General features: G+C 33.7%; 1 protein-coding gene across 3 annotated transcripts in view; it reads left to right on the forward strand.

Moving 5' to 3' along the window:
- The window catches only part of PCLO (piccolo presynaptic cytomatrix protein), a 253,191-nt gene that overhangs the window by 209,527 nt on the left and 29,656 nt on the right, over positions 1 to 14,008 (forward strand). For all 3 annotated transcript variants that reach the window (XM_045578495.1, XM_036429573.2, XM_036429574.2), the window contains one exon: positions 11,668 to 11,809. In XM_045578495.1, coding sequence (XP_045434451.1) covers positions 11,668 to 11,809 — 142 coding nt within the window. The remainder of the gene's footprint in view (positions 1 to 11,667; positions 11,810 to 14,008) is intronic.

The raw sequence follows: 14,008 nt of genomic DNA on the forward strand, positions 1-14,008 counted from the left end.
ACCTTCAATGGAATATTTTTGTTCTTTTCCAGTAGTAGCCATGGGTCTGCACGAGTCACCCACATAATGTATGTCTGATTCACGCTGGGAATATGTATGTTCATTTCATCTGACATGAATAGCAAGACAGTTGGCCTAAGAGTCAAATTTTCTTCAGTATGCTGTGTCTTAGTCAAATGATCAAGTTATGGGCCTATATAATTAGATATAAATTATTCATAGATTATTTGAGAGGAAGAGAAAGACCTAATTTTAACATGTCACAGTCCTTTAAGTACTGATTATGAGGTGTCTTTACCAAAGTTAAACTTAATTTTTAAAATGCAACTTATTTTACTTTGGGTTCAAGAAAATTATCCATATATATGTAATTACAAGTATAATTACATATGTGTGTACATATATGTACTATATATGTATATGTACTAGGTGTATATGAATGTATGTGTATATATGTTGATATTGATATTTAGAGAGAGAGGAAGGGAATGGGAGAAACATTGATATGAGAGCGAACACTACTTGGCTGCCTCCTGTATACCCCCTGACAGGGATGGAGCTGGCAATCAGGGCATGCGCCCCAATCAGGAGTCAAACCAGCAACCCTTTGGTGTACAGGATGATGCCCAACCAACTGAGCGACACTGGCCAGGGCAAGAAAATTATTCTTTACAAAGTTAATTTATGAAATTAAACACCAGAGAGCAGAAGCCTGAGGAAATGAGACAACAAGTAAATGGTGATGGAGAAAAAAAAAATAATAAGAAGCATGGAGCATGAAACAGCTGATGGGGCACAGTGAGGGGCCCTGGACAAAAATTACACCATGAGCACGGGGCTGGGAACATTATCACCTGGGCAGGAGGGGTCCAGGGAAATGCTACCCAAGGCAGAGGAACTCCAAAGACATCATCGGGCTACTTAACAGTATTGCCTACATCCAGGTATCTAAATCACCCATGAACTACTTACTTTCCCCCCACTTTCCATCCACATGCGTTATATTATGTAAAATCATGAAATTTCACCCATTCTTTTTTGTAGAAGATAATTGGAGGGATGACCTATGGATATGGGATAGGATGAGAGGAATCTTCATAGGATGAGGCAGGTTGGGAAACTATCCTTTTTATTTTTCTTTTATTGCTGTGTGGAATGTGTAAAAATATAATTAATCACTCAGGAGCCATTTATGGATTTTAAATGAAAATATATTAGAAATACAGAATTTTGACTGGGGTATTGAGTTTTTTAGAACAAATGGGAATAAGTAGATATATAATCATAGCTTAATTCTTCAATACTTTATATCTTAAAGGTAAGATACTGAAAGATACAATTTTATCAATTAGTTGATAATTTGAACAGAAATTAATTAAAAAAAACTGATATTGAAATTACAAATCAAATAAGAACAGATAAGTTTGAGAAGAAAATGCTTGTTGAAAGTCAGGAGCATAGATCCCTATTTTTAACAAAAGGCAGTTGAATAAAATTTCTGCTATATTTATTCATAAAAGAAAATAGAAGGAAAATTGGCTTTTTCTCATTACAAACCCAAAACCACAGTATTTAAAATTTTATTGGTCACATTATATTTTAATCTAACTCTTTATATAAAATGAATTTGGAATCTATATATACAGATATAGAAAATAGACTTTTTTGCCGAAGCCGGTTTGGCTCAGTGGTAGAGCGTCGGTCTGCGGACTGAAAGGTCCCAGGTTCGATTCCGGTCAAGGGCATGTACATTGGTTGCGGGCACATCCCCAGTAGGGGGTGTGCAAGAGGCAGCTGGTCGATGTTCCTCTCTCATCGATGTTTCTAGCTCTCTATCTCTCTCTCCCTTCCTCTCTGTAAAAAATCAATAAAATATATATTTAAAAAAAAGAAAAAAAAAAGAAAATAGACTTTTTGTACTATATAATTTAAATTTCTATATAAGTAAATAACTATTGAATTACTATTTTGGCTCCATCCAAATATTAATTTTTTTTAATATATTTTATTGATTTTTTACAGGGAGGAAGAGAGAGGGATAGAGAGCTGGAAACATCGATGAGAGAGAAACATCGATCAGCTGCCTCCTGCACATCCCCCACCGGGGATGTGCCTGCAACCAAGGTACATGCCCTTGACCGGAATCAAACCCGGGACCTTTCAGTTTGCAGGCCGAGGCTCTATCCACTGAGCCAAACAGGTTTCAGCCAACTATTAATTTTTAAGGAACATTTTAAAACTTTAAAGAAAACCCCTTTTATGGGAGAATTTACATTATCTTATGCCAGCAAATTTTATTGTTTACTCTGGGTTTCTGCATATCATAAAGTAGATTTTTAAAGCAAAATGAGGACAAACAAATTAGTATGATATATATAATTTTTAATTCAGATTTTTATATTCCTAGGGTTTTGAAGTTCTGAATGTAATAAGTTTTGAAGGAATTTTATAAAGTTAAAAAGAATAATAAGAGCAATAAATATTTTCAAGAAAGGCTAACAACTTGATTTTTAGTATAAAAATAGATGACTATCAAAAAAAGCTGGTGCTAATTGGTTTCTTCTCATTTTCACATTTAACATGTCATTTCTATCACTAAATCTAAACCAGTAATTCTCACAGTGTGTTCATTGGGCCCTCGAGGTTGCAGAGATGTTTTGTAAGGGCCTAAAAAGTAAAAAAAAAAATTCTTAAGAATATTATGATATTTGCTTTTCTAACTCTCATTCTTTCTCAAGTGCACAGTGCAGTTTTCCTGCATTTACACGAGATGTCAGGACATCATTGCTTTGATGACTAATGGAAAATGTACATACTTATTTTAATTTTTTTTCTTAATTCTTAATATGATAAATATTGCTAGATATAACTCACATGAAACAAAGTTCTTTGGGGAATTCAATAATTTTTTAAAATGTAAAAGGGTCTTGAGATAAAAATGTTAAAAAGCCACTGATCTTATACCTATGCACAATCATAATTTTTCTAATAGCCAAAGACATTGGATAATTAGAGGTTTCTTCCAAGATATAATTATATTTGTCTTATATCTGACTGCCTTATATCTGTAATATTACACTTTGAAACCTTTTCTTTCCTTTCTCATTTAATGTTAACTTATAATTATTCAGATTGATAAAATTTTATTTTAAATGATTATTCAAAATACTTTATTGGAAATGATTTAGATTAAGTTATTGTTATATGTCTATATTACTCCTTACTTTCAAAATCTGACTGGTAAGTTGTCTATCAACTAATCAGGCTGTGCCCAAATTAACATGGAGTGAGAGAGAGGATTATAAATATAGAATAAATTTTATGTGTCTCATTCTTAAAGACCAAATTTTTTGGAAAATCAATCGTTTACATGTTTTTTTTTAATTTGGTTTTATTATGTCTAGTACTAGACCTATATACTGCAAATTAATAGTGTTGGTAGAAATAATAGAAAAACTGAAGATCATCACTTTGATTCAAATTTGAGGAAAAAATTAAGTTCTTTACCTATTGCCAAATTTCTGATCCCTAATTTTCAAGCATATAATTTAGCATGTTTAGATCTAAAAAGGAAATTCTGAAAAAAATATTTATTTCTAGAAAATATTGTTTGAATTTCCTATATTAGTTGTTCATCATTTATTTATAATCATATGTACATTTGTTTATTTTTAAATGAATATTATGTTCCAAACTTCTTCAAAGTATTAGTAAAACTACAGTAAACTAAGTAGAAAAATAAACACTGTCATTGTGAATCATCTATCCTCATGTTATTTATTTAATAACCAATTAAAGATATCTGGGACGAATTATGAAGAATGAGAAAGTATGAGTTTTGTCTACCTTCTGTAGGTACTGAAAGAAAAATAATGTAATTTATATGCATGATCATGTTCAGAAATATCTAGAAGTAGAATTAATTATTTTTATTTAATTAATTGGCTCTGATTCTCACTACTAATCTTTGCAGTTCACTGGAATATAATCAACTATAGGAGGAAAGTATTTGAAAATTATTTACTTGAAGAAAGTAGATAGATTAATGAAATTAACTAAAGAGGTTAGGACACATGTTTATTAAATAATTGTCTAAACTCCTCTATATCTTGTGGCCATTAACTACATTTGAGTGATATGAAAAATACTACTCAGCCATGTAGCATTAGCCATGTAAATTAGTCTGCTGCTATTATTAAATTGTTTGTATTTATACTGGAAATATATTGTATTTGGGCAGGATTTTAATATAAATCAAACTGAATTCTATTTGAGATCAATGTCCTTGTTATCTAAGTATTCATAATCTAAGTTATCAGTTTCTGGATTATGTAAGATCAGTTTTCAAAACTTCTTATAATTATTCAAACAATTCTGTACCTTTTGCAAGTAAACTTCAAGACAGAACATTTCTGCTTCAAAGGGAAATGAAATGAATATGGAAAATTAAGGGTTGGCCTTTAAGATTTGATGTAGATCTTGAATGATTTTTTTCTTTCAAATATTATTCTCCTTGCCATTAATCTCTTAAAGATAAAAATTTTTATTGTGTTACAGCAATTACGCTAGCATCTTTTATCAAAACCAAAACTTGGCATTTGATAAATTACTTGATTTTTCTATTTATTTGAACATAGCTGGAATTATAACCTAAATTTATTAAATATAAAATAAACTTAATATCTTAATTTTCATTTATGAAAATACCTTAATCAAACTTTTTTCCATTTGCTCTGAAATTTTGGTCCCCACTTAACCTGCATTTACTTTAATTGACCTCTTGAAAAAACAGTTCTGAACCAAAAACATGTTAAAAAGGAAGGTGGACTTAAAAGGCAACATTAGAGCATAAACGCAAGGACTATAGTAGACTACTGTGCCACCGCATATATTTACATAAAATCCTCTCCACCATATTATTAGTTTAACTTTACTCTCATTTCCAAACACCTGTTATGTTGAAGTTACATGATATTATTTCTGTTCCTGGAATAATAATTGAACCTATTATCTACAAAGACAGAAGATGAGTGAATAGAGACTATGAAGGATACCTGAAAATTACTGATAGCATTAGATAAAAACAGATTGTTAAATTGATCATTAAAATATCTTGAAAAATTCCGACATAAATTCAATGCAGATGGAGAGTAAAGAGAGTGAACATGACTCAGAGCTTTATCACCTTTCCGGAAACATAGCAGACAGAGGTATCACTTCTCCATCTCCCTCTCTGAACAGTACTACTACCTGAATATGGAATATGTTAAGACACATTTTTATTTTAGTAGGTAAAAATACATTCTATTCCTTGTGGTTTGGTATAAATTTTTAATGCCTTTGTGTTTTTTTAACCAATAATTTTCATTTTAAAAATCCCAATATTTTTTTCCTTTTATCTGCCACCCCTGACACATACACGTCAAAGTTTATAATGACTGATAGGGAGATCAGAGTTATCTATTTTCATACTTTTATTTATGAAAACTTGTAATTTGAGAGTATGTGAACACTCCTATAAATAGCTGTATTAAAACCACCTACGGCATTTTTCTAGTACTGATTTCTTTTAAATCTTTCCAAATTGGACAGTGAATATACTGAAGTTAGAAAAAAAGATATTCAAGTTCTTGTAAAATACATCTCTTCTTAAATTAATATCCCTGAACTGCAATAAAATGTGTTTTTTAAAAGTGGACATAATTCAAGGGAAGCCTACCAAATAAAGTTAGTAACAATGGAACTTAAAGCCTGACATTTTCAGGTATACACTCAGAACAAATCAACAAATAAGATAAAACTGCAGTCTCTTTAGTAACAAGCAACAATAATAGCAGATGGATAAGAGATCAAAAGATGGGCAGTGACAGTGGGGAAAGAGTAAAGGTCACTAGAGTAAATGCCAGCGAAAGTAGAGCTAGTCAAAGGAAAAAATCCCATGTGCGATATACACACAGTTTCTAAAATAGCAAGGTGGTTATTTAGATTCTGTCATTAAACTATTGGCATAAACAAAATAGTTATTATCTCTCTCAATTTCAAACAGTTAATCCTAAATCCTATAGATTGTATCAATGCAGATAATATTAATATCCTGTGGACCAAGTAATTTGGGAAATTGCAGGCTACCTACATTATAAATTATTCCTGAAATATTTGGCAATGGCTTTGAGCTGGACCAAGAGTAAAAAACCAATGACAGAACATCACAGGCAGCAGGGCTTTATACATTCCTAGCACTGAATTCTAAGTTCTGAAATATGCAGACACCTCACAATTTTAAAAAAATATTTTTTTATTGATTTCAATGAGGAAGGTTAAAGAGGAAGGGAGAGGGATAGAGAAATAGAAACCTCAGTGATGAGAGAGAATCATTGATTGGTTGCTTCCTGCACGTCCCCCACCTTGAGAATGGAGCTCACAACCTGGGCACGTGCCCTAACCAGGAATGAAACATGACTTCCTGATTCATAGGTCAGTGCTCAACCACTGAATCCTGCTGGCTGGGCAAAAACCTCACAATCTTAATGTGACATAATTGGATGTGATAGAAAAGTGGATTAGTGGTTGTATTTAGTTTTGATTCTTTCTCATTAATTAGCATATGAACTAAAACAAGTCACTTAATCTTTCCTGAGCTTAGTTTTCCTATATGAGAAATCATGGGTCAGGTTATCTCTAGAGTCCTTAGCAACTTTCTTTGATCTCCAGAGTTCCACAATTGTAAAGTTGTCTTCAATTCTGATCTGTGGATTTAGAGCACAGCACTGCCATCATGTGGTAGGTACAGCGATAGGTCTGCATTTTTAAGTACTGCTGTACCAACAAAACAGGGCAAACTAATGGAAGACAGATGTTCAAAGAGACATGATCAGGTTTAATTAAGATTAGCCACAGTAGAGTAATAAAACAATGTCGTCTAACTATCTCTCATCCAAAGAAAATGAAGAGATCAAAAATAATTTAAGGCAGGTTAAATTGACTCACACAATGATAAAATCTATTTACCTGAAATGCCCCCACAATCACTGAATCTCAAAAATGATTCAAGACCTGAGGATTTATTCCTCTAGGCTCTCAAAAGAAATTTCAGTTGCTGTACTGTTGATATTTGACTCTGTTGACTAATGAGTTTGCAGACCACTGGGAGCAGGGACCTTTCTGCAAGAGTATGCTTATTTACCCCTATGCTTATTTAATACATTCTTTCTTCTAGTCAGTAGTTGGTAGTACAAACAGGAATTCACAAAGAAAGTACACACACAAAATGTAGGCTCCAATTTTTTTTTAATTAAATAAACTTCAATTCTGTAAAACAAACATTCTCATATGTAATACTTAGGCACATAATATGCTCATACATAATAGGTCCATGATTTCTGAAACTATGATTAAGAGCAGAGGTAGAATGTTTTTACATTGTTCATTTTGAAATCATAAAGTTATGGGAAATCATATTTAGTTTTAATGTTTTGAAATTTTATTTTATTCAGGAACAGAAATACAAAGACAAGAAGTGGGATTAGGACAAGTACTAGCGTCTATAATAGCACCCTCTGGTGGTTCTGATGGATTGTTACTATACATATTATTTTCTATCATTCCAATTTAAATCTTTATATATGTAACTAGTGGCCCACTGCATGGATTCGTGCACATTAAAAGGAAATTAATTAGAAGGTGGTCAGCAGGGCGGGACTGGGTGAGACAGACTGGACACACCCTGGAGCTAACCTCCCTCGGTCCGGTCCCTCCCCAGCTGGCTGCACCTGGATGAACTGGGTCCCTCCAGCAGGTGGGGTCCCTTGGCATGGCCTGCTGGGATTGGGCCAAAACTGGCTCTCTGACATCCCCCTAGAGGTCCAGAGTGCTAGAGTTGTTGTTGCTGGGCAGCTCCTGCATTGAGCATCTGCCCTCTGGTGGTCAGTGCGCGTCATACCTACTGGCTGGTTGGCCGGTCAAATGTTCACTTAGCCTTCTATTTAAGCGTGTCGAACTCAATCAGAGAAGGGGCCAAAATCTAAAATCCAGCCTAAATCGCGGGCCGAATGGTTTACTGAACAGTCATAAACTGTCATTGTGATGGAAACGCAGCAGAGTGCAGTGATGACAGCGTGGTGCGGGCCACATTGCAAGGCCTGGCGGGACGGATTTGGCCCGCGGGCCTTGTGTTTGACACATGTGATGTTCACTTAGCCTTCTAGGTAGATAGATATCCATGGCCAGTTATGAACTTTTTTTTTTGAAGTTCACAAAGCTATGCTCTCTTGTGCTTAGTGTATTATTATTTCTTTCAACCAAACAAGTTTTGTGGGGATTGGGAAAACAAAACATCTTGTTGAATGATCACATTTTCCCACACAGTATGACATTAAAGTTACTGTTGCTGAGAAATGTATGATTTATATAAAATACACAGTTGGATACAAAGTGAGCTATTACTAAATCATTCAGCTGTTAGTTATTTGATTAAGGAAAACAATGATTAATGTATTGTTTTTAGTAAATATTTCTTCAGCATAGTTTCAGGATAAGCTTGTAAGAAGGCTACAATGGAGAAAACACAGGCTCTGCTTTGAACAATGACATTAGTATAACAACTACAATCAAAGATAAAAAGGTGGTGACTGTCAAGAAAAGATATTTGATCTTGTGCTTTGAGAGTTGATTTCTGATGGGCAAGACAAGGAAAATGCATGAGGCAGGGACTTTACTGATCTGAGCTGGGCCTTGACTGAGAAATGTAACTTAGGTATGAAAAGGTGTTTGGGGCAGAAAAAGTATAACAAAATTGGGGGGGGGGGGGAAGCTCCAGTCATAGTTCAGGAGAAATAAGCCAAACCAAAGGGAGTCAGAGTGAATGGTCTGAGTGGACTTCCATGTAAAGCATTCGAAGGAGAATTAAGAGAGGTACATTTGAAAAGAAACAGATGATAAAGGACTCTGGAAGGCAAACTACAAATTTGGCTAAAATGACTTATGTTAAGAGGAGGTATAGCCCAGTAAAAAAGCCAAGGTCCATTCTGCATCTTAATTGAATTCATTTTCAGAAGCAAACCAAATGTCAGGCTATCTAATTCTATCCCACATTTACATAACCAGGTTAAGAGTAAAATAAAATCAAATAAAGCAGTAGATGTTTTGTTAAGGTAATGCCAAACACCTAGATTTATTTTAAATTAATTACCTAACATAACTACCCAAAATTTCTTTAGACACAACCTTACATAAATTTTGTTTGCAAAAATATTAGGTAGACAAGACTTACTCCAATATATGTATATGTTTCATAGATTTTTTTTCTTTTTGTATCTATAAAAGATTATTCGTTTGCATATAAATGGACAGCACTTGCACAGGCTTTCTGAATGAGATTTCTATTCCACTAAACAAGACAAAAAAAACTGTCTTTTGTTAAATTTACTTCTAGCCTTGTTCCTTTCTTCTTATATCATTTTGCATTCTGTACACATCTGAAATTTCCCAGAAGGGAATACAACTAAAAATTGTATCAGGAAAATCAAAGTTCACAAAAGAAAGGATTGAATATTTGTAAATGTAAATAATAAGACATCCTTTCTATAATGTAGTTATTTTGATACATTGTAAGATTGCTCTTGAATGGAAATTGTTTTAATTTAGTAGAAATAAGTTGATTTAAAATTAAACTTTGTTAAGATTTGTCTTTGAAAATAGTATATTGTGACTTTTCTAGTCAATAAAATTAAAAATTTTTATTCAATATCATACTAAAAACTATAAACAGTCTTGTTGGTTGGATTATATAATGACAACCAAAAAGTATTACAGTGTTCCTTTTTTTTACAATCAATTGACTAATCTGATTCATTATGCGGCTAATTATGCAATTTAATTTATTTTATAAATGCTTGTAATTTTATATCACAGTGATGTTATCTTTTTATTTTTAAGTTATTTTTTAAATTACTTTCTTTAACACCAAATACTCTATCTGTGTTTTTTCTGCATAAATTGAAGAAAATATTAAGCAAATATTGTAACTATCATTCTGTTTCAGCAAATCTAGTCCTACGGGTTGCCAGTAATTCATTGATCAGTAGCTATTTAACAGGATTCAAGCCTTTTTCTAAATAGCTATTTCCAATGTATACCTGATATGTAATTGATTAATACACATCCCCCCCTTCCTATCCTGAGAAACTGATACTATTGTACTATCACTGGAATGGATATAAAACTGTCTGGTAGCTTTAGAGAATCTGTTGTCCTGAAATGAGGGAAACACTGAATTTTTTTCAAGATTGATCCTGACTGCCCTGATGATGGTTTCCTGCCTCTCATGGTTTCCCTCACCATGTCTATATTTTTCACTTCCCATGGTTATATTGATTATATTAAAATTCCAACACATCAAGAGTTGTCATGCTTGTATATTGTTTCTTAAGAAAAATGCAGATATCTTAGGATCACTAAAGAATAAGCAACGATTCATCCAGTAGTGGGACTCTATTTGCTTACGAAACTCCCGATTGAACAGAGGCGTGTCTACGGAAGAGGGCCTTTTAGGTTAGTAGCATAGAATGTGTCTACAATTACACGAGAAGCAGGCAAACATACTGACAGGACTAGGTACACTCAAATACACTGGGGAACAGCCACTGAGGAGAGAATGGGAGAATAGCAAGATGAAGAAGAGTCGGTTACTGGGCTCATGCTTTCTCTCCTCACAGCCACAAGCTTATGAGACAGGCCTTGCTGACCCCATTATTTTCCAATGAGGAAACTGAGAATTCTTAGGTTCACTACAGAATGATTGGGCTTCAAAATCACATCAATATGATCAAAGCTTATACTCTTAAGCTGACCAGATAAAAGAAGGTAGATAACAATTTCAAAAATTTGCCAAGAGAACCTTCTCTCTACAAAAATAAGAGAAATGCTTGACTTCTTTTTATGTCAAAAGTTTTCCCCAAATCTCCTGTAATGTAGAACTTCACTAACAATACTAGTATTATACTGCATAATTTATAGAACAAAATTATTATGTTTCTATGGGAATATAGATTCTTATATCCCCCCAAAAATTAAACTTATTACAATTTTCAAATAAGTCCCAGTCATAAACTGAGAGGTGCCTAAAAAGAAACAAATATCTTAAGATTGAATAACCTGCTGGAGATAGTTGGTAGAGCTACATCCAAACAAGCACAGAATTTCAATCACTTCTTCACTTCTCAAGAGGAAAACATTATTCGTTATTAATATGGAAAATAAGCAATTTTTCCTTATCCTGCTATTTGTATTTACCCAAATCTTCCTAAACTGCTTTCTCCATGAAATAGCCAGCATTCTTATTTGTTTGCTATACAATTATTGCAATACTGTACACATAAATCACAAATAACAATAATAGAATACTTACAACTATTTAACTCAGTCTAAAATATGATGGTTTATCCTTAAAAGTGATTGCTTTTTCCTTTATGTCTAATGATAACAGTCAAGGCCTGTGTGCATTATCTGTTGAGGAAAACAAAATGAAAGGCAGGTTAAGAAATGCGAAGTTCTTGCCAAAGCCGTTTCTTTATAGCTAGAAATGAAGACAATGCGTAATCATGCACTTGGAGATCCCTGCGAGTAGTATCACTGACTGACTGTGGTGTTGACTCTTCCCACATCATGCAGCAAAGCCTACCAATCACCGGCCTGCAGACAGCTCCGTGTCCACCGGCTCCTCGGGCAGCAGCTTTGGCAGTGGGTATAGCGTGGACAGTGAAGGAAGCAGCAGCACTGCAGGGGAGACTAATCTATTTCCTATCCCAAGGATGTAAGTGGTTCTTTTTTTCTCACTCCAAAGCTAACAGCATCATGAGTAAGCTTTTCTTAACATTTAACAGGAAATACTAGATAATTATCCAATTCTGAGTCATTGTCCCTGAAATGCTTCAACTGTTCATGTTTACACTTAAAAACAACAACAACAACAACAACACTGTTTAGGAAAGACTGGATTCATTTAATTATAATAATTTGAAGGATGAATGATGATCACAACCAGCTTTACTTATTTAGTGCAATTTGTATTAATTAAAAAAAAAACTGATAAAAACTGATTAGCCATGCTTGAATCATACTTTAAACACATACTGAACAAACACAAACATCATTGGGATTGGAGATAAACAGATTAATTTACTTTGAATCAGGAGAGATAAAACAGATTTAAAGAACTCATGGTATATTTGAAATAGATAACACTTTGGGCTGCTCAAACAAATTTTTTTCCAGCTATAAATCTCACTACAATTAAAATTAAAGATTTTTGAAGTTTGTCCAAATTTTCTAGAACAAATAGCAAGCATTCCATAGATCCCTGAATAGATACTCTTAGAATAAAGTTCATTTATAATATGTCAAACCTTAAGAAAATCATATTGCAAATCAAATGTAAGATTGTTTTTAGAATGGATTTAGTCATATGGGTGGCAAAATCCAGCAGGATCCAAGATAAATATGTAGGTCATATCTGTTCCCATATAAAAACTGAAACAATGACCTTTCCTTCTCCTCCCCACTGCTAGTGTTCTGGGCTTTCAAAAACACCACTGGTCCACACAGCTCAAGAATCTGGGCCAGGGGGAATCCAGCCCACCACCTGGTGGTGTTAGCTTTTGAATTTTTAAATGTTTGAAAAAAGAACAAAACAAAACAAAAACAGGAGAGAATAGCATTTCGTGACACAGGAAAATCCTATGGAATCAAAATTTCAGGCTCACAAGTTTCTATTAGAACACAGCCACGCCTGTGCATTTAAGCGTTGCTGATGCTGCTTCTCACTGTGAGGCAATCTCGAATAGTTGCTATCTGTCCTTTACAGAAAAAGCTTACAGACCCCTCCCTGAAACCCTGGAGAAGGGTCTTTTTCATTTTCTCCAATGTTGAGGGAGGCTTTCTTGGGGGTGGAACTTCCTTTTCTCATTGTTTGTTTGTTTGTTTGTTTTGCTTTGTTTTATTTTTAATATATTTTGTTGATTTTCCACAGAGAGGAAGGGAGAAGGATAGAGATCTAGAAACATCGATGAGAGAGAAACATTGACCAGCTGCCTCTTGCACACCCCGCACCAGGATGTGCCCGAACCAAGGTACATGCCCTTGTCCGGAATCGAACCCAGAACCCCTCAGTCCACAGACCCATGCTCTAATCCACTGAGCAAAACCAGTTTTGGATTCTCTTTGTTTTAATGTCATGATTTTTTATTCTTTCCTTTTGATCTCAAGAATAGCACTATTATTTAAATAATGGCTCAATTTACAAGAGCAAAATCTTGGAGGAAATGTATTTGTACAGTGAAAAATGTGTTTATACTGTGATTTTTAAGTTACATTTTTCCTGCTTAAAATGAGTAATTGTTGGATCACCTGGCCATCTTTATTTTGTAAAGAATTTCACTATGGATCCATACAGTTATTTGTATTTAATTATTTTTCATTGAAAATTATTTCTAAAAGAAATCTGATCTCATTTGTTCTCAGCCTCTGATGATCCCGTTTGATGGGAGAGAATTTTAGCAAATTCATTAAATCCCTATCTATAAATTGCAAATTTCATATGAAATTATAAAGGTTTGCACCACACATCTCTTAATAACCTTACAATTCATCTTCACCTTTCAAATACTATTCTAACACTAATGATCAAGTTATAAATTTCAGAGTGTAAACTCTATTTTTTCCCCATTTTCATATTTCTCTTGTAAATCAAGGCATTTCAAAATTGCTTAGGAAGCTATTGTTTGCCATATGAGCACACAAAATAGTTCTCTTTTCTAAAGCATTATAGAATAAACATATGTACAAGCAGTATTTACTAGTTATTATATATGCCCCTTTGTGTCTAACGTAAGTGCACTAGCATAAGTGCTCAGTAACTATTTGGTAAGTGATTTACAAATATAATTCTAAACTGTGTAGTCAGGCCGAAACCGGTTTGGCTCAGTGGTAGAGCATCGGTCTGTGGACTGAAAGG

This window comes from Pipistrellus kuhlii, unplaced genomic scaffold (assembly GCF_014108245.1).
Source record: "Pipistrellus kuhlii isolate mPipKuh1 unplaced genomic scaffold, mPipKuh1.p scaffold_m20_p_10, whole genome shotgun sequence".
In the NCBI taxonomy this organism is placed as follows: domain Eukaryota; kingdom Metazoa; phylum Chordata; class Mammalia; order Chiroptera; family Vespertilionidae; genus Pipistrellus; species Pipistrellus kuhlii.